Source organism: Lycorma delicatula, chromosome 4 (assembly GCF_047948215.1).
Source record: "Lycorma delicatula isolate Av1 chromosome 4, ASM4794821v1, whole genome shotgun sequence".
Lineage (NCBI taxonomy): Eukaryota > Metazoa > Arthropoda > Insecta > Hemiptera > Fulgoridae > Lycorma > Lycorma delicatula.
Window position 1 is genome coordinate 216,949,055 of NC_134458.1, and position 19,917 is coordinate 216,968,971.

At 31.9% G+C, this 19,917-nt stretch overlaps 1 protein-coding gene across 10 annotated transcripts in view; it reads left to right on the forward strand.

Moving 5' to 3' along the window:
- Positions 1-19,401, forward strand: part of LOC142324285 (glycogen debranching enzyme) — a 145,931-nt gene extending 126,530 nt beyond the window's left edge. For all 10 annotated transcript variants that reach the window (XM_075365208.1, XM_075365211.1, XM_075365203.1 and 7 more), the window contains 2 exons: positions 5,155-5,391; positions 18,527-19,401. In XM_075365208.1, coding sequence (XP_075221323.1) covers positions 5,155-5,391; positions 18,527-18,574 — 285 coding nt within the window. In that variant the 3' untranslated portion in view covers positions 18,575-19,401. The remainder of the gene's footprint in view (positions 1-5,154; positions 5,392-18,526) is intronic.
- The last annotated feature ends 516 nt before the right edge of the window (positions 19,402-19,917 follow it).

Below are 19,917 nucleotides of genomic sequence, written 5' to 3' on the forward strand. Positions count from 1 at the left end.
CTAAATGCAAGAGGACATATTTTTTTGTCTTCAGTCATTTGACTGGTTTGATGCAACTCTCCAAGATTCCCTATCTAGTGCTAGTCGTTTCATTTCAGTATACCCTCTACACCCTACATCCCTAACAATTTGTTTTACATACTCCAAAAGTGGCCTGCCAACACAATTTTTCCCTTCTACCTGTCCTTCCAAAATTAAAGCGACTATTCCAGGATGCCTTAGTATGTGGCCTATAAGTCTGTCTCTTCTTTTAACTATATTTTTCCAAATGCTTCTTTCTTCATCTATTTGCCGCAATACCTCCTCATTTGTCAGTTTATCCACCCATCTGATTTTTAACATTCTCCTATAGCACCACATTTCAAAAGCTTCTAACCTTTTCTTCTCAGATACTCCGATTGTCCAAGTTTCACTTCCATATAAAGCGACACTCCAAACATACACTTTCAAAAATCTTTTCCTGACATTTAAATTAATTTTTGATGTAAACAACTTATATTTCTTACTGAAGGCTCGTTTAGCTTGTGCTATTCGGCATTTTATATCGCTCCTGCTTCGTCCATCTTTAGTAATTCTACTTCCCAAATAACAAAATTCTTCTACCTCCATAATCTTTTCTCCTCCTATTTTCACATTCAGTGGTCCATCTTTGTTATTTCTACTACATTTCATTACTTTTGTTTTGTTCTTGTTTATTTCCATGCGATAGTTCTTGCGTAGGACTTCATCTATGCCGTTCATTGTTTCTTCTAAATCCTTTTTATTCTCGGCTAGAATTACTATATCATCAGCAAATCGTAGCATCTTTATCTTTTCACCTTGTACTGTTACTCCGAATCTAAATTGTTCTTTAACATCATTAACTGCTAGTTCCATGTAAAGATTAAAAAGTAACGGAGATAGAGAACATCCTTGTCGGACTCCCTTTCTTATTATGGCTTCTTTCTTATGTTCTTCAATTGCTACTGTTGCTGTTTGGTTCCTGTACATGTTAGCAATTGTTCTTCTATCTCTGTATTTGAACCCTAATTTTTTTAAAATGCTGAACATTTTATTCCAGTGTACGTTATCGAATGCCTTTTCTAGGTCTATAAACGCCAAGTATGTTGGTTTGTTTTTCTTTAATCCTCCTTCTACTATTAATCTGAGGCCTAAAATTGCTTCCCTTGTCCCTATACTTTTCCTGAAAGCAAATTGGTCTTCTCCTAACACTTCCTCCACTCTCCTCTCAATTCTTCTGTATAGAATTCTAGTTAAGATTTTTGATGCATGACTAGTTAAACTAATTGTTCTGTATTCTTCACATTTATCTGCCCCTGCTTTCTTTGGTATCATTACTATAACACTTTTTTTGAAGTCTGATGGAAATTCCCCTTTTTCATAAATATTACACACCAGTTTGTATAATCTATCAATCGCCTCCTCCCCTGCACTGCGCAGTAATTCTACAGGTATTCCGTCTATTCCAGGAGCCTTTCTGCCATTTAAATCTTTTAATGCTCTCTTAAATTCAGATCTCAGTATTGTTTCTCCCATTTCATCCTCCTCAACTTCCTCTTCTTCCTCTATAAAACCATTTTCTAATTCATTTCCTCCGTATAACTCTTCAATATATTCCACCCATCTATCGACTTTACCTTTCGTATTATATATAGGTGTACCATCTTTGTTTAACACATTATTACATTTTAATTTATGTACCCCAAAATTTTCCTTAACTTTCCTGTATGCTCCGTCTATTTTACCAATGTTCATTTCTCTTTCCACTTCTGAACACTTTTCTTTAATCCACTCTTCTTTCGCCAGTTTGCACTTCCTGTTTATAGCATTTCTTAATTGCCGATAGTTCCTTTTACTTTCTTCATCACTAGCATTCTTATATTTTCTACGTTCATCCATCAGCTGCAATATATCGTCTGAAACCCAAGGTTTTCTACCAGTTCTCTTTATTCCGCCTAAGTTTGCTTCTGCTGATTTAAGAATTTCCTTTTTAACATTCTCCCATTCTTCTTCTACATTTTCTATCTTATCTTTTTTACTCAGACCTCTTGCGATGTCCTCCTCAAAAATCTTCTTTACCTCCTCTTCCTCAAGCTTCTCTAAATTCCACCGATTCATCTGACACCTTTTCTTCAGGTTTTTAAACCCCAATCTACATTTCATTATCACCAAATTATGGTCGCTATCAATGTCTGCTCCAGGGTAAGTTTTGCAGTCCACGAGTTGATTTCTAAATCTTTGCTTAACCATGATATAATCTATCTGATACCTTGCAGTATCGCCTGGCTTTTTCCAAGTGTATATTCTTCTATTATGATTTTTAAATTGGTTGTTGGCAATTACTAAATTATACTTCGTGCAAAACTCTATAAGTCGGTCCCCTCTTTCATTCCTTTTGCCCAGCCCGTATTCACCCACTATATTTCCTTCCTTGCCTTTTCCAATGCTTGCATTCCAATCTCCAACTATTATTAAATTTTCATCTCCTTTTACGTGTTTAATTGCTTCATCAATCTCTTCGTATACACATTCTACCTCATCATCATCATGGGCGCTTGTAGGCATGTAGACGTTAACAATCGTTGTCGGTTTAGGTTTTGAATTTATCCTTATTACAATGACTCTATCGCTATGCGTCTTGAAATACTCCACTCTCCTCCCTATTTTCTTGTTCATCACGAAACCTACTCCTGCCTGCCCGTTATTTGACGCTGAGTTAATTACTCTAAAGTTACCCGACCAAAAGTCGCCTTCCTCTTCCCACCGAACCTCACTAATTCCTACTATATCCACGTTTACCCTAAGAGGACATAATGCTGCTGAAATTCACCATCTATTATGTGAAACATATGGACCTACTACAATAATTGAAGGAAAAATGAGGCAATGGTATTGTGAGTTTAAGGAAGGCTGTTTAAATGTTCACAACAAATATAGAAATGGCAGGCCTAGTATTCAGACTGACAATCTCGTTGAACATGTGAATGCAAAAATGAGAGAAAATTGTTGAGACAACATTGTTGAGAATTGTGTCTTGACACAGTAGGCTATCGTAAACTGTGTGAATGATGGGTCTGAAAAAAGTTGACTGGGGCTCACAAAGATCATAGAATGACATCTGCATGTACTTTATTCGACCACTTTAACCAGAAGTGAGATGAATTTTTTTTCTATATACTTAATGGTGACGAAATGTGGATATTGCACATCAATGCTGACAACAGTTCATGCAGTGGTGTTATTCTTGTTCAGCTAAACTGAAAAAAATTTCCACATGCCCAGACTCAAAGGAAAATCATGGTAACTGTATTCTAGCACCAAAAGGGTGTGCTTTTAATTGATTTCATGAAACCTGGAACATCCATCATATCAAAACTCTATTGTGCAACACTTTCTTAACTATGTCATGCCATTCAGAACCGACAACGGGAATGTTGAGATCAGGAATTGTTCTTCTTCACAATAGCACGTCCACACATGGCTTCATACACAACAGAAATAATTAACAAATTCAGTGGAGATTATTTATCATCCTCCTTACAGTCCTGATCACGCAGTGAATACCATCTCGTTTTACACCTCAAAAACTGGCTTGCACCTCAGTGATTCAGGAAAATGAATAGTAGAAAATCTTGTTGCAAAAGTTCTACAATTCCAAGCAGTGGAATTTTATGCAGTGGGTTTAAAAAAGCTTGTTCCACAACATCAAAAGTGTTTGGAACAAAATAGTGATAATTTAGAAAAATATGTAAGTATTTGAAACCATATTAATAATTTTTTTCAGTTTTTTTGTACTGTTCTCATTTTGTTACCAATTGGCCCTTACTTTTAAACCATGCCTCCTAGTATATATATATATATATATATATATATATATATATATATATATATACATTTTAGTGAACAGTATGATAAATATAAAAATACTGTCACTCAATATTACCATGAAATGATTGTGTGTCATATTTACAAGAGGTGACTGGTCCTTGTTCACTGCAGTCAGATAGCATTTACTTATTTTGTGTAACCAGTATTTTATTTTATTTATTATTAATGGCTTATAATTATTTTAATGGCTCTGTATAAAAAAATAAAATTTAAAAATTGGAAAAGTTTTAGCTATTTCAATTAAAATGAGTCATAACAATACATACATTTATTTATGTAAATATAAGACTGATAATATCCTACCCTACTAAATGGCATTTGTATGTGTGTCTGTGTGTGCTTCCCCCTTAGCTTAGCACTGGAATGTATTGATCACTAGCAAAAAATCTAGATTCATTAATACAAGTCTCAAAATACTGTATATATATATCAAAGTTTTGGGGAAATTTAGTACTTTTTAACCGGATCTGAATCTGAATTTTCAGATGAAAATCGCAAATATCTCGAAAACGGTCAGTCCTAGTGCTTTGAAAAATTCTTTTGATCCCCTCGATGTTAACGTATCCGCACCCAGTGGCACCCAATGGATGAAAATATTTTCAAGTGCCCCGGGGGTGCCACTTGGAAATTGGAGAGGGGCTGCGAATAAAGCGGTGTATGTATCAGCAGGTTGAGCACTGTTTCCATCCCACTTAAACATTTAAGTGGTCATTCATCATGCATAAGAAAAAATTGGGAAAAACATCAAATTTTTAATTTGAAGCTTTCACATCTTGCATATTACCATCAAAGCTTGTCAAATCCATTCTGAGATACCGTCCTAAAATTATTTTTTACCTTTAGTGCGTTTAATTTAAGAGTGGTGTTTTAAACATTTTTTTTACATTTTTTAAATTTATTTTTGTGAATGTTTTTCTTCATTAAATAATGAACTATAATCAAAAAGTAGGTACCGGAATGTACTGATCACTAGCAGAAAAAACCAATTTGTTAGTATCAATTTCTAAAGTTAAATTTGTAATTTAACTTTCATTATATCAATTTTCATCACTCAAAAAAAAATATTTTTACACAATACGTAATCAATTTTGGACACCTATGCCCATCAGGGTAACCCGCCCAGAGGGCCTATCTGCAGAGGCATGTTGTAGGCATGCCCTGCAGCTAGTAATAATAATAAGACTGTTATCCAGGCCAAGTTGATAAAATGAAAGTTGCTATATTATAATGTTTATTTTATAACTGTTTATTTAATTTTTATTTTAGGAATGGGTTTGGCCAATGGGTTTCTTCTTACGTGCACGATTAATTCTTGCTAAATCAGTTGGTGGCCATTCACTGCTAGCCAAAACAATGGCACAAACTAGAAGCTTCTTGTCTCATCATTTTAAACATCTTGAAGGATCTGTGTGGAAAGGATTACCAGAATTAACTAATAAAGATGGAACATTCTGTCCAGCAAGTTGTCCAACACAAGCATGGAGCATGGGTTGTATTCTGGAGGTAATCTGTCTAATATTATAGCCTTTATCTTTTATTTATGATTTTTAATTCTTTTAGTTATGATTTGAAATATTATCATAATTTTTCTTTTTAACGTAATACTGCAATAAGCGCTGAATTAGTATTATTGAATGTATTTCTAATACTCATCAGTAGGTACTGAATCTTTTGTAATATATTTACATATACCTATCAAAGTAAACATGTAAATGTTTCATGAGTAAATTAGAAAAACTAGGTACTTGTAATATGTGTATAAAATATTTTGAACCATAGAGCCTTTGCTTTTTTTAATTTATCTTAAGAACAGCTTAAAAAAGGAATGAAAGATCTAAAGTCGTTATTAAGGTAACATTTTTACTTTGGAGTGGTAGAAATAGATGTTTCTCGATTGAACTCCCAGTCAAGCTTGACATTTTTCATACACTACAAAATTCATCTGACATCATGAAACTGTAATTAGTCATCAGAATGATGTTTCTGGAATAATTAATCCTGAATAGAGAAAAATAGTAGTACTCATCTAAAACACAATATCAATTCTTAGATGTTTATTTCAATTAAAAAATTATTTAAAAAAATGAAAGTATTATGATTATAATTTAGTTTTTGGATATTCTTTTTTTTCATCAGTCATTTTACTGCTCTGATGCAGCTCTCCAAGATTCCCTATTTAGTGCCAGTTGTTTCATTTCGGTATACCCCTTACATCCTACATCTCTAACAATTTGTTTTACATATTCCAAACGTTGCCTGCCTGCACAATTTTTCCCTTCTACCTGTCCCTCCAATATTAAAGAGACTATTCTAGGATGCCTTAATATGTAGCCTATAAGTCTGTCTCTTCTTTTAACTATATTTTCCAAGTGCTTCTTTCTTCATTAATTTGCCACAACACCGCTTCATTTGTCACTTTATCCATTCATCTGATTTATAACATTCTTCTACAGCAGCACATTTCAAAAGCTTCTAATCTTTTCTTCTCAGGTACTCCGATCGTCCAAGTTTCACTTCCATATAAAGCTACGCTCCAAACATATACTTTCAAAAATCTTTTCCTGCTGTTTAAATTAATTTTTGATGTAAACAAATTATATTTCTGACTGAAGGCTCATTTCACCTGTGCTATTTGGCATTTTATATTGCTCCTGCTTCGTCCATCTTTAGTAATTTCCAAATAACAAAATTTTTCTATTTCCATAATCTTTTCAGTTTCTATTTTTATATTCAGTGGTTCATCTACATTATTTCTACTACATTTCATTACTTTCGTTTTGTTCTTGTTTATTTTCTCCTGGTAGTTCTTGCATAGGACATCATCCATGTTGTTCATTGTTTCTTCTAAATCTTTTTTACTCTCAGCTAGAATTACTATGTCATCACCAAACCGTAGCATTTTATCTTTTCACCTTGTATTGTTACTTCATATCTAAATTGTTCTTTAACATCATTTACTGCTAGTTCTATGAAAAGATTAAAAAGTAACGGGGATAGGGAACATCCTTGTTGGAATCCCTTTTTTTATTACGGCTTCTTTCTTATGTTCTTCAATTATTACTGTTGCTGTTTGGTTCCTGTAAATGTTAACAATTGTTCTTTTATCTCTGTACTTGAAGCCTAATTTTTTTTTAAATGCTTAACATTTTATTCCAGTCGATGTTGTCGAATGCCTTTTCTAGATCTGTAAATGCCAAGTACAAGGGTTAATTTTTTTCAAGGTCCGATCGGTCACGAAATTAAAACCACAGTGAAAATAAAAAATTGTTTATATGTAACAAGTACTTACATAGTTACGCTATTTCTTTACGTAGCTACCAGTCCGATTTAGACATTTGTCGTAGTGTGGTACCAACTTTCCAATACCCTCGTCATAGAACGGAGCTGCCTGTGTTTTCAGCCATGTTTCTACGCTGGTCTGCATCTCGATGTCTGTGCCAAAATGTTGTCTCCTCCTAGCCAGCGTTTCGCATAAGCAAAGAAGTGAAAATCGGATGGAGCTAACCAAGTCCGGACTGTATGGTGGGTGATCAAACACTTCCCAACGAAAACGCTGCAGGAGCTTCTTTGTTACAACTACAGTGTGCGGCCGAGCATTGTCATGGAGAAAGACAATTCTTGATGACAACATTCCTCTCCGCTTATTCTGAATTGCCCTTCGTAGACGTTGAAGAGTCACGCAGTATGAGGCTGCAGTGATGGTCGTGCCATGTTCCATGAATTCCACCAAGAGAACTCCATTCTGATCCCAGAACACAGTAGCCATGCACTTTCTGTTGGAGATTGGACCTTGAAAAAAAAATAACCCTCGTATGTTGGTTTCTTTTTCTTTAATCTTCCTTATACTATTAATCTGAGCGTTAAAATTGTTTCCCTTGTCCCTATACTTTTCCTGAAACCAAATTGGTCTTCTCCTAACACTTCTTCCACTCTCCTATCATTCTTCTGTACAGAATTTTAGTTAAGATTTTTTATGCATGACTAGTTAAGCTAATTGATCTGTATTTTATCTGTTCTTACTTTCTTTGGTATCATGACTTTCACATTATTTTTGAAAGCTGATGGAACTTCCCCTTTTTCGTAAATATTACACACCAGTTTGTAAAATCTATCGCTTCCTCACCTGCACTGCGCAGTAGTTCTGCATGTATTCCATCTATTCCAGGAGCCTTTCTGTCATTCAAATCTTTTAATGCTCTCTAAATGCAGATCTCAGTATTATTCTTCCCTTTCATCCTCTTTGACTTCCTCTTCTTCCTTTAGAACACCATTTTCTAATTCATTTCCTCCATATAACTCTTCAATATATTCCACCCACCTATTGGCCTTTCCTTTCTTATTATAAATTAGTGTACCATCTTTATTTAACATATTAATAGATTTTAATTTATGTACCACAAAATTTTCTTTAACCATTCTTCTTTTGCTAGTTTGCGCTTCCTGTTTATAGTATTTCTTAATTGACGATAGTTCCTTTTACTTTCTTCATCACTAGCATTCTTATATTTTCTACATTCATCCACCAGCTGCAATATATCCTCTGATATCCAAGGTTTTCTACCAGTTCTCTTTGTTCCGCCTAAGTTTGCTTCTGCTGATTTAAGAATTTCTGTTTTAACATTCATTCTTCTTCTACATTGTCTACCTTATCTTTTTTACTCAGACCTCTTGTGATGTCCTCCTCAAAAATCTTCTTTACCTCCTCTTCCCAAGCTTCTCTAAATTCCACTGATTCATCTGACACCTTTTCTTTAGTTTTTAAACCCCAATCTACATTTCATTGTCACTAAATTATGGTTGCTATCAATGTCTGCTTCTGGGTAAGCTTTGCAGTCGACAAGTTGACTTCTAAACCTTTGCTTAACCATGATATAATCTACCTAAACCTTGCAGTATCACCTGGATTTTTCCATGTGTATATTCTTCTATTATGATTTTTAAACTGGGTGTTGGCAATTTCTAAATTATACTTTGTGCAAAACTCTATAAGTTGGTTCCCTGTTTTATTCCTTTTGCCCAGCCCGTCTTCACCCACAATATTTCCTTCCATACCTTTTCCAGTGCTTGCATTCCAACCTCCAACTATTATTAAATTTTCATTCCCTTTTATGTGTTTAATTGCTTCATTAATTTCTTCATATGCACACACTACCTCATCATCATCATGGGCACTTGTAGGCATATAGACATCAACAATCGTTGTTGGCTTAGGTTTTGATTTTATCCTTATTACAATGATTCTGTCGCTATGCATTTTGAAATACTCTATTCTCTTCCCTATCTTCTTGTTCATTACAAAACCTACTCCTTTCTTTCTTCTTTCTTTCTTTTCCTGTTTAGCCTCCGGTAACTACCGTTTAGATAATTCTTCAGAGGATGATATGTTGAGTGTAAATGAAGTGTAGTCTTGTACATTCTCAGTTCGACCATTCCTGAGATGTGTGGTTAATTGAAACCCAACCACCAAAGAACACCGGTATCCACGATCTAGTATTCAAATCCGTGTAAAAATAACTGGCTTTACTAGGACTTGAACGCTGTAACTCTCGACTTTCCAAATCAGTTGATTTGGGAAGACGCGTTAACCACTAGACCAACCCGGTGGGTCAACAAAACCTACTCCTGCCTGCCTTTTATTTGAACCTATGTTAATTACTCTAAAATCACCTGGCCAAAAGTGGCTTTCCTCTTCCCACTGAACCTCACTAATTCCTACTACATCTACATGTAATCTATCCATTTCCTTCTTTAAATTTTCTAACCTTCCAACTTTATTAGATTTCTAACATTCCACGTTCCAACTCATAGAATGTTATTTTTTTATTTTTTGGTGACCCCTTCCTTAGTAGTCCCTACCTGGAGATCTGAACAGGGGACTAGTTTACTTCTGGAGTATTTTACCAAGGAAGGTGCCTCCATCTTTGTTACATGAAAATGCAGAGAGCTACATTTTCTTGAAAAAAAAAAAAAACAGCTATAGTTTTCCATAGTACAGTACTCAGAAGATTGAGTGATGTTGATAAGTCCTCCTGACCTATGCCCTTAACAACTACTTAATCATTCCTTAGTCTGGCTCCTCTCCGATATGGTTGTACCTTTGGACCAGCTACTCTGTGTCACTGAGCACTCAAGCCCCCTCACCATCGGCAAGGTCTCATTCATGATTCAGAGAGGGAGTTTTTGAATATATCATTATAAAATTAGTGATTTTTTTTTATGTTAAATAATACTGTTATATACTGCATTTTGGTGTTCAAGCCACCTGTATCTGATTGGTTCATCATTTATATTTGATTATTAAACTGTTTTTTTATGATTTGCTAGTAATAGTGCAATATTCATGTGGCCTCAGAAAGAAGGCCACATCTAGGGAAAAGAAAAAAATATTGTGCTGGCATAATATGTTTCTGGCACTATTGAGCTATTACAGGCTTGTAATAGAAAAAAATTCTTAAGTAATAACTATTATTTAATGATAAAACATCAGTTTTCATATAATTACTGCCTTTCAGTAGTAATTTGTACTGATAAGTAAACAAAACATGAAAAATGTTTTACCATTTTGAAAACACTTTATTTTTCAAAAAAAAATTTTTTTTTAAGTTAATTGCAGTGTATAGTAATTTCAGATTGGATTCTGTGGACTTATCATGAGATTTGCTGCATTATTCAGTATCATAAAATTTGCAGGCTGAGAACTGGATATTTTATATATTTATAACAGTGATATACAAATCTAATAAAACAAAATTGCATTGCAATAAAATTAAAAGTCATTTTTATCATTATTATATTATTAAGTTAAATATTATTTTTTTGAAAGTTTTGTAAACTTATTTTATAAACATCAAAAGTATTTAATAATATTTTATGATAATTAATCACTGTACACTATCTGCTATTTGTAGAACTACATGATACTAAGATCTAAACAAAAATGTTTAGTTTAATGTTAGTTTTAATGCTTTGAATTAAGTTAAGCATCTTGAATTATCTCCATGGATAAAATAGGAAAATGTATCAATTAGCAGGAAATAAATAAATATCAGTGTCACTTTTGTATTATAATTGAATCCAGCCAAATTAATAATAAAGCATGAAGAAGTAGGTATAGGCCAAGACAGACTATTGTTCCTTGTGTATAATAATAAGGTTTATTGGTCAATTAAGAGTGAAAATTTTTGTTTTAGTAAGTATAAATTAATAATCATTAGTTTGCTAATAGCCATTAAATGAATAGCTAGTAAATTTATAACGGAATGCTAAAACTTAAGCTTTACTCATTCTAGTTCTTACTATTAAATTATTTGTGATCATTCTACTGTCTAGGTAAGCAATTTTTTATCAGATATAATAGTGATCATATTAAAAATATTACAGGTCAAAAAGTTTTATAATATAAAACCAGCTAAACTGTTTGTCAAGTCGTTTGGTAGAATGATGCCGGCGAGAGTTTGTCCGATGGCGGAAACACTGAAGGCTTATTTACTCTGATCAACTCGCAAATTGACATTTCGTAATTTTTTAAATTGTTTTAAATATAAAAAAAAAATAATAATTTTGATGAAATAAAGCTACATAACATCGCAGAAATAGATGTTCTTAATGAATATAGGTTTTTTTTTTTTAAATAAATGTGTGACAATCTTCATAATTTCACATTATCTCATCTTAAAATGTGAAATTTTTGTTCTTCTTACCATGATTTTTTTTCTCCTAACCTGTTTATGAATAGCGCTGCTGCTATATAGCAGTACTTGATAGTACTAGGTAGTGTACAATAACTTTATAATGTATACTTGAAATAATACAATTTAAAAGAAAATATACTACATCTTATTTTAATAGTAAATACTCTTATGTAATTGAAAGTACTGAAGATGAAACAATTTTTTAAGTCCCATCACTTCATTAAAAAAAAATAAAAATATTACTTTACAAGAGATTATACTAAATTTATTAAAAAAGGATTAAATAAAACAGAAATAATTTTCTAACATTTTTATTCTACAATTAGAACTATTTGGTGGCGCTGGGATCGTGATATTTAGAAAAATTGTATTTATGGTCACATTTGGCTCATATTCAGAATATATATTAGTTATTGGAAACAAAATATTTTTACAAAAAATGGACCTGCTAGGTGATGCTGGGGTCATGATGTATATGTATTGTTAAATGACGTGATAAGATTCTAGTGTGAAAAGTGATTGTGATTTAAGTTTAGTAACTAAGCTTTTAAAGGGATTGATGGATTTTTTTTTAATTTAGAGAGAATGGTTTTTAAAATCTAAAATGGAAGTAAATAATATTTGAGAAAAAACTAATATTTTGAACAAATTAGAAATTGTAAGAATAAGAAAACATAAATGTTTATTTGATTATGAAGCAGCAGGAGCAGATGAATGATCCAGAAAGAAACTTCTACAGAAATTATTTCTTAGTAATAATAGATCAAGCCATATCTTCATTACAAGAAAGATTTGAACAAATTGAAGATCATATTAATATTTTCGGTTTTCTTTACAATATTCCACTATTACGAACACTGGAAGACGGCCAACTTAAAATATTATGCATGGATTTAGATTTTAAATTAAGGCAAGATGATAATCGTGGTATAATGGAGCCGATTTATACGAAGAAATTAAAATTTTTTGTTCTATCTGTACTAATGTTAAAAATGCAACACCAGTACAGTGCTTTAATATGTTGAGAAATATACCCAACTCTTTTCCAAATCTGGCCATTAGTTTAATGGCCAGATTAAGAATAAGAATATTATTAACAATTCTGATTTCAACAGTATCAGGAGAACGAAGTTTTTCTAAATTAAAACTAATTAAAAATTATTTATGGACAATAATGTCACAGGAATGATTAACAAATCTGACACTTTTATCTATTGAGCACGAATAAAAAAAAAATTTTTTTACACTTTTGTTTTATAATTTCCACAATTTTGTTTAAATAAATTTTTGAAAAGTTAAAGTTAATTATTTTACTTATAAGTTTTTTTTTTTACTAATACTTAATTTATTTTTTAGAAAGGACCCTGTAATTTCAGATTTGCTCTGGGCTCTGCAAAGCTAGGGGCAGTTCTGCATATGTCTATACAAACAAATATTTTACTGTTTTCAAACCTGTATTTTTTGATAATTTTGTGTCAACACTACTAAAAATTTTTTTTTAATAATGCTGAACCGTTTTCACATTGTTATTGCAATTGCTCAAGTCAATGAAAATAAAAATTAAATAATAGATGATTAGATATTGACTAGAAAAACTGACATATAAACTAGAACAGTATTAATTTCATTTTTACTGCTGTGAAAAAAAAAAGATTTTTATTCATGAAGAGAGTGCTTTATTTGATGAGAATTTGAAGTTGTTTTTTCATAAAAATAAGAAGAACTTATTATTAATAGATGTCTAGTTATTGACTAGACTTGATAAATCCTCTAAAATTTCATAGGATTTAATGAATGAACAGAAAACAAAAAATAGATGATATCAAAACTCCCAAAACAATAAAATTGTTAAGATTTCAGCAAGAGTTTGTCACGAATTGAAAACATAAAAAATCGAAAATCAAAATTCAACAATTTATTTATTTATAGTTCTTCAGAAAGACATTGTTCGAATCAAAAAAAGTACAGATATGTTTGGAAAGGCGAGATAATAATTGTTATATATTTTTCCTACATCATTTTCTGAAACACACAAATATACAGTGTTAAATATTATCTTCATGCTCTACTAATATTGTAACTAAATGATAGAAGTTTTTTAATATAAAACAAATATGAAATCATCAAGAAGTAATTGGATATAAACAATTTTTTTATATACGTCTGTATATACTTAATAACACAAAATCATATAATAAAAAATTTGTCAAATTTTCTCAAATATGTTGATTGAAAATGTAAAAACTCTTGCCGGCCTGATTTCATACTTTTAAGAACGAATTTGAATGAAACTTCAATATTTTACACGTAACATTATTATTGTTCTACACAAATGCATTATGATCTCAACAATAAGTTCAACTTTGTCCGTTACGGCAAAAAAATTGTATAAAAAAACAATAATCAGTTTCTGATTTCAATAAAAAGATCACTTAATGAACATATCAAGTGTTGATCACGGGGGTTGATCAAGGAGCAGTACAGGTTGTGACAATTTAAAGTGAATGTTGCACACCTTATTATGTGAACCAATCATTTCATAGGTTTCTATTGATATATTTATCATATGTTCCTATGTTAAAAAATCACACAATATTAATCATGTAATTTTATCTTTAATAAAATGTTTCCTAGATATTTTGAAAATTTAAAGTGACAAAATCATTTCTACGTCACCTTCACTCTAAACTATCATAACTACCAGTACCGCCTCTAATTCTGTATTAATTAACTTGGAAAAAATTAACTTATTGAATAAAAAAATTATTAAAACATATTTCAATCTTGTGAATGAAATTTACATTTTTTTTTTTTTTTTGCTATTTTGAAATTATACAATATTTTTTTCTAGAATTGAATTAATTTTTGAAAAAAAGAAAATTACAAACCATTAATATTTTTTCAGTTAATTAATTAATTGTTTTCAATGATTGAATCATTTGATACAGTCATGAATTTAGAACTGGAGAATGATTACTCATATGATTTGGATTGTGAATTATCGTCTTTCAAAAGCAAGTCAAGAAGTAGAACACTCACTTTTTTTTTTTGTCTTCAGTCATTTGACTGGTTTGATGCAGCTCTCCAAGATTCCCTATCTAGTGCTAGTCGTTTCATTTCAGTATACCTTCTACATCCTACATCCCTAACAATTTGTTTTACATATTCCAAACGTGGCCTGCCTACACAATTTTTTCCTACTACCTGTCCTTCCAGTATTAAAGCGACTATTCCAGGATGCCTTAGTATGTGGCAGAAGTAAGAAATGCTTCTTTCTTCATCTATTTGCCGCAATACCTCTTCATTTGTCACTTTATCCACCCATCTGATTTTTAACATTCTCCTATAGCACCGCATTTCAAAAGCTTCTAATCTTTTCTTCTCAGATACTCCGATCGTCCAAGTTTCACTTCCATATAAATCGACACTCCAAACATACACTCTCAAAAATCTTTTCCTGACATTTAAATTAATTTTTGATGTAAACAAATTATATTTCTTACTAAAGGCTCGTTTAGCTTGTGCTATTCGGCATTTTATATCGCTCCTGCTTCGTCCATCTTTAGTAATTCTACTTCCCAAATAACAAAATTCTTCTACCTCCATAATCTTTTCTCCTCCTATTTTCACATTCAGTGGTCCATCTTTGTTATTTCTACTACATTTCATTACTTTTGTTTTGTTCTTGTTTATTTCCATGCGATAGTTCTTGCGTAGGACTTCATCTATGCCGTTCATTGTTTCTTCTAAATCCTTTTTATTCTCGGCTAGAATTACTATATCATCAGCAAATCGTAGCATCTTTATCTTTTCACCTTGTACTGTTACTCCGAATCTAAATTGTTCTTTAACATCATTAACTGCTAGTTCCATGTAAAGATTAAAAAGTAACGGAGATAGAGAACATCCTTGTCGGACTCCCTTTCTTATTATGGCTTCTTTCTTATGTTCTTCAATTGCTACTGTTGCTGTTTGGTTCCTGTACATGTTAGCAATTGTTCTTCTATCTCTGTATTTGAACCCTAATTTTTTTAAAATGCTGAACATTTTATTCCAGTCTACGTTATCGAATGCCTTTTCTAGGTCTATAAACGCCAAGTATGTTGGTTTGTTTTTCTTTAATCCTCCTTCTACTATTAATCTGAGGCCTAAAATTGCTTCCCTTGTCCCTATACTTTTCCTGAAAGCAAATTGGTCTTCTCCTAACACTTCCTCCACTCTCCTCTCAATTCTTCTGTATAGAATTCTAGTTAAGATTTTTGATGCATGACTAGTTAAACTAATTGTTCTGTATTCTTCACATTTATCTGCCCCTGCTTTCTTTGGTATCATTACTATAACACTTTTTTTGAAGTCTGATGGAAATTCCCCTTTTTCATAAATATTACACACCAGTTTGTATAATCTATCAATCGCCTCCTCCCCTGCACTGCGCAGTAATTCTACAGGTATTCCCTCTATTCCAGGAGCCTTTCTGCCATTTAAATCTTTTAATGCTCTCTTAAATTCAGATCTCAGTATTGTTTCTCCCATTTCATCCTCCTCAACTTCCTCTTCTTCCTCTATAAAACCATTTTCTAATTCATTTCCTCCGTATAACTCTTCAATATATTCCACCCATCTATCGACTTTACCTTTCGTATTAAATATAGGTGTACCATCTTTGTTTAACACATTATTACATTTTAATTTATGTACCCCAAAATTTTCCTTAACTTTCCTGTATGCTCCGTCTATTTTACCAATGTTCATTTCTCTTTCCACTTCTGAACACTTTTCTTTAATCCACTCTTCTTTCGCCCGTTTGCACTTCCTGTTTATAGCATTTCTTAATTGCCGATAGTTCCTTTTACTTTCTTCATCACTAGCATTCTTATATTTTCTACGTTCATCCATCAGCTGCAATATATCGTCTGAAACCCAAGGTTTTCTACCAGTTCTCTTTATTCCGCCTAAGTTTGCTTCTGCTGATTTAAGAATTTCCTTTTTAACATTCTCCCATTCTTCTTCTACATTTTCTATCTTATCTTTTTTACTCAGACCTCGTGCGATGTCCTCCTCAAAAATCTTCTTTACCTCCTCTTCCTCAAGCTTCTCTAAATTCCACCGATTCATCTGACACCTTTTCTTCAGGTTTTTAAACCCCAATCTACATTTCAGTATCACCAAATTATGGTCGCTATCAATGTCTGCTCCAGGGTAAGTTTTGCAGTCAACGAGTTGATTTCTAAATCTTTGCTTAACCATGATATAATCTATCTGATACCTTGCAGTATCGCCTGGCTTTTTCCAAGTGTATATTCTTCTATTATGATTTTTAAATTGGGTGTTGGCAATTACTAAATTATACTTCGTGCAAAACTATAAGTCGGTCCCCTCTTTCATTCCTTTTGCCCAGCCCGTATTCACCCACTATATTTCCTTCCTTGTCTTTTCCAATGCTTGCATTCCAATCTCCAACTATTATTATTAAATTTTCATCTCCTTTTACACTTTTAATTGCTTCATCAATCTCTTCGTATACACACTCTACCTCATCATCATCATGGGCGCTTGTAGGCATATAGACATTAACAATCGTTGTCGGTTTGGGTTTTGATTTTATCCTTATTACAATGATTCTATCGCTATGCGTCTTGAAATACTCCACTCTCCTCCCTATGTTCTTGTTCATCACGAAACCTACTCCTGCCTGCGCATTATTTGACGCTGAATTAATTACTCCAAAATCCCCTGACCAAAAGTCGCCTTCCTCTTCCCACCGAACCTCACTAATTCCTACTATTTCCATCTTCATCCCATTCATTTCCCTTTTTAAATTTTCTAGCCTACCAACCTTTTTTAAGCTTCTAACATTCCACGCTCCGACTCGCAGAATGTTAGTTTTCAATCTTCTGGTGACCCCTTCCTTAGTAGTCCCCACCCGGAGATCCGAACGGGGGACTATTTTACCTCCGGAAAATTTTACCAAGGAAGGCGCCTCCATTATTGTTATGTGAAAATGCAGAGAGCCACATTTTCTTGGAAAAAAAAACAGCTGTAGTTTTCCATTGCTTTCAGCTGCGCAGTACTCAGAGGACTGAGCGATGTTAATATGGCCGTTTAAGTCATTGTGACTCACGCCCCTAACAACTACTGAAAAAGCTGCTGCCCTCTTTCAGGAATCATTCCTTAGTCTGGCTCTCAACAGATACCTCTCCGATATGGTTGCACCTTTGGTCCAGCTACTCTGTATCACTGAGCACTCAAGCCCCCTCACCAACGGCAAGGTCTCATCATTCATAAAGGAGGAAACACTCACTTATGGATCTTGAATTATTAGAATTTATGAAGTTGTTTAAAGTAAGAAATTGAGCCAGCAGGAGTTTTTGCATTTTCAATCAACATATTTGAGAAAATTTGACAAATTTTTTATAATTTGATTTGTGTTGTATATACACAAGTATATAAAAAAATTGTATATATCCAATTATTTCTCGATTATTTCATATTTGTTTTATATTAAAAATGTTTTATCATTTAGTTACAATATTAGTAGAGCAGGAAGAAAATATTTAATGGTGTATATTTTTGTGTTTGAGAAAATAAAGTAGAAAAAATATATAACAATTATTATCTCGCCTTTCATACATATCTGAACATTTTTGATTCAGACAATATCTTTCTGAAGAACTGTAAATAAATAAACTGTTGAATTTTGATTTTCAACTTTTGATGTTTTCAATTGATGGCAAACTCTCGCCGAAACCTTAATTTTATTGTTTTCGATGTTTTGATTAATATTACATTAATTAAGAAAGGATAAAAGAGCACTTATTGGTAAATTATCTATATACTATGAGATAATATTAAATTCCAATCACCCTTCTACCCCAAACTCACTACTAATTAGCGACAGTAATTTTTAAATATTTTTTTAATTTTAACCTTAATCTTCTTGCTTTCAGGTATTAGAAGAAATGTCAAATTTAGAATTGAAGTCGGAAACAAATTGACAGTTATATAAATTAAAAGGGTGTTGTACAGAATTTGTGCTACCATTTTTACTTGAGGCTCCAGAAATAGGTAAAAGAATTTGTCGCTACAAAGATGCAAGTCCACAGTTTGGAAGACATACATTTACACCAAAGGTTTGTTGGGCACCAAAACGTGAAAGTTTTGAAATAATAACATATCGTCGTTTTAAAGGAACTAATGATAATAAAAGTTGTATTAAGTTAATTGTACAATTATTTATTATATTTTATTTATTAATGTTTTTAGTTATCGTTATTGTATATTATCAGTTATATTTTATGTACTTGTGATATAATCTTATGTATAAGTCTTTCAAAACTCTTAAAATATTTTTGTTATGAAAGCTTTTTTTTTGTATTTATTGAATTCTTTTATTCTGTATGGCAGTGAATGTAAATTAGATATGGCCACTCTGACCCTCTTTTTCGATCATAGTTTTGCACTAAATTGAATCGCTCTGTAGTATTATAATTTATTGTTTAATTGATAGTTCTCTTTTCTATTAAGCTCTTTAGACAGTAATCAACATTTTGATAGTTCTTCAATGTTTAATGTATGTTGTGATTTATTTTTAAATTAATGTGGTTTATTTTAAATTAATTTAAGTTCACTTCACTTAATCTATTAATGCTTATGTGTAATTATTGTGCCATATAATTAAATTATTATAAATATTTTTGAGTAAATTATAGATATAAATAACGTCACAATTCTCTTTAGATATTTAATATGGTATTAATTCATAAGCCTTCATGTATACCAGTGTAGCACATTGTTCTAAAAAATAAAATAAAATGCTTTTTTTTATAGTTTTTTTTAGTACAACCCATTGATGTTTCTGTGAATCCTGTTGTTAATCTATTTCTTCAACATCTTTGGTTCTAACTTCCATCTTCCTATTTAGGTAACTTTATGGTACAATGTGTCTATCCCTGTAAATGAATCTTATTTCTTATAGTTAGATTAAAATATAAAATAATTAGGTTTTAATTTTCTGATATAAATCAACAAAGTAAGCAGAATTTGTAAATTTGATATAAACGTTAAAAAAATTGTAATTAAAAAAAAAATGGTAAAATTTAAATTTCAAGTAGGGCTTTTATTCCAGTAAGTTAAAGACTGCCACTAAAGATTTACTCACAGACTTAATTTCACAATCATGAAATGAAGTCTCCTAAACTTAACTCCTGACATCTATTTATGTATAATTTTCAATAAATATTTAAAAAATGAAGTTCTAATTCAAGGAAAATTAACCTGTTCTAATATAGGAATTCCCCATTCTTCTTTATTTTTTCAACTTCTTTTTAAATTTTTAATA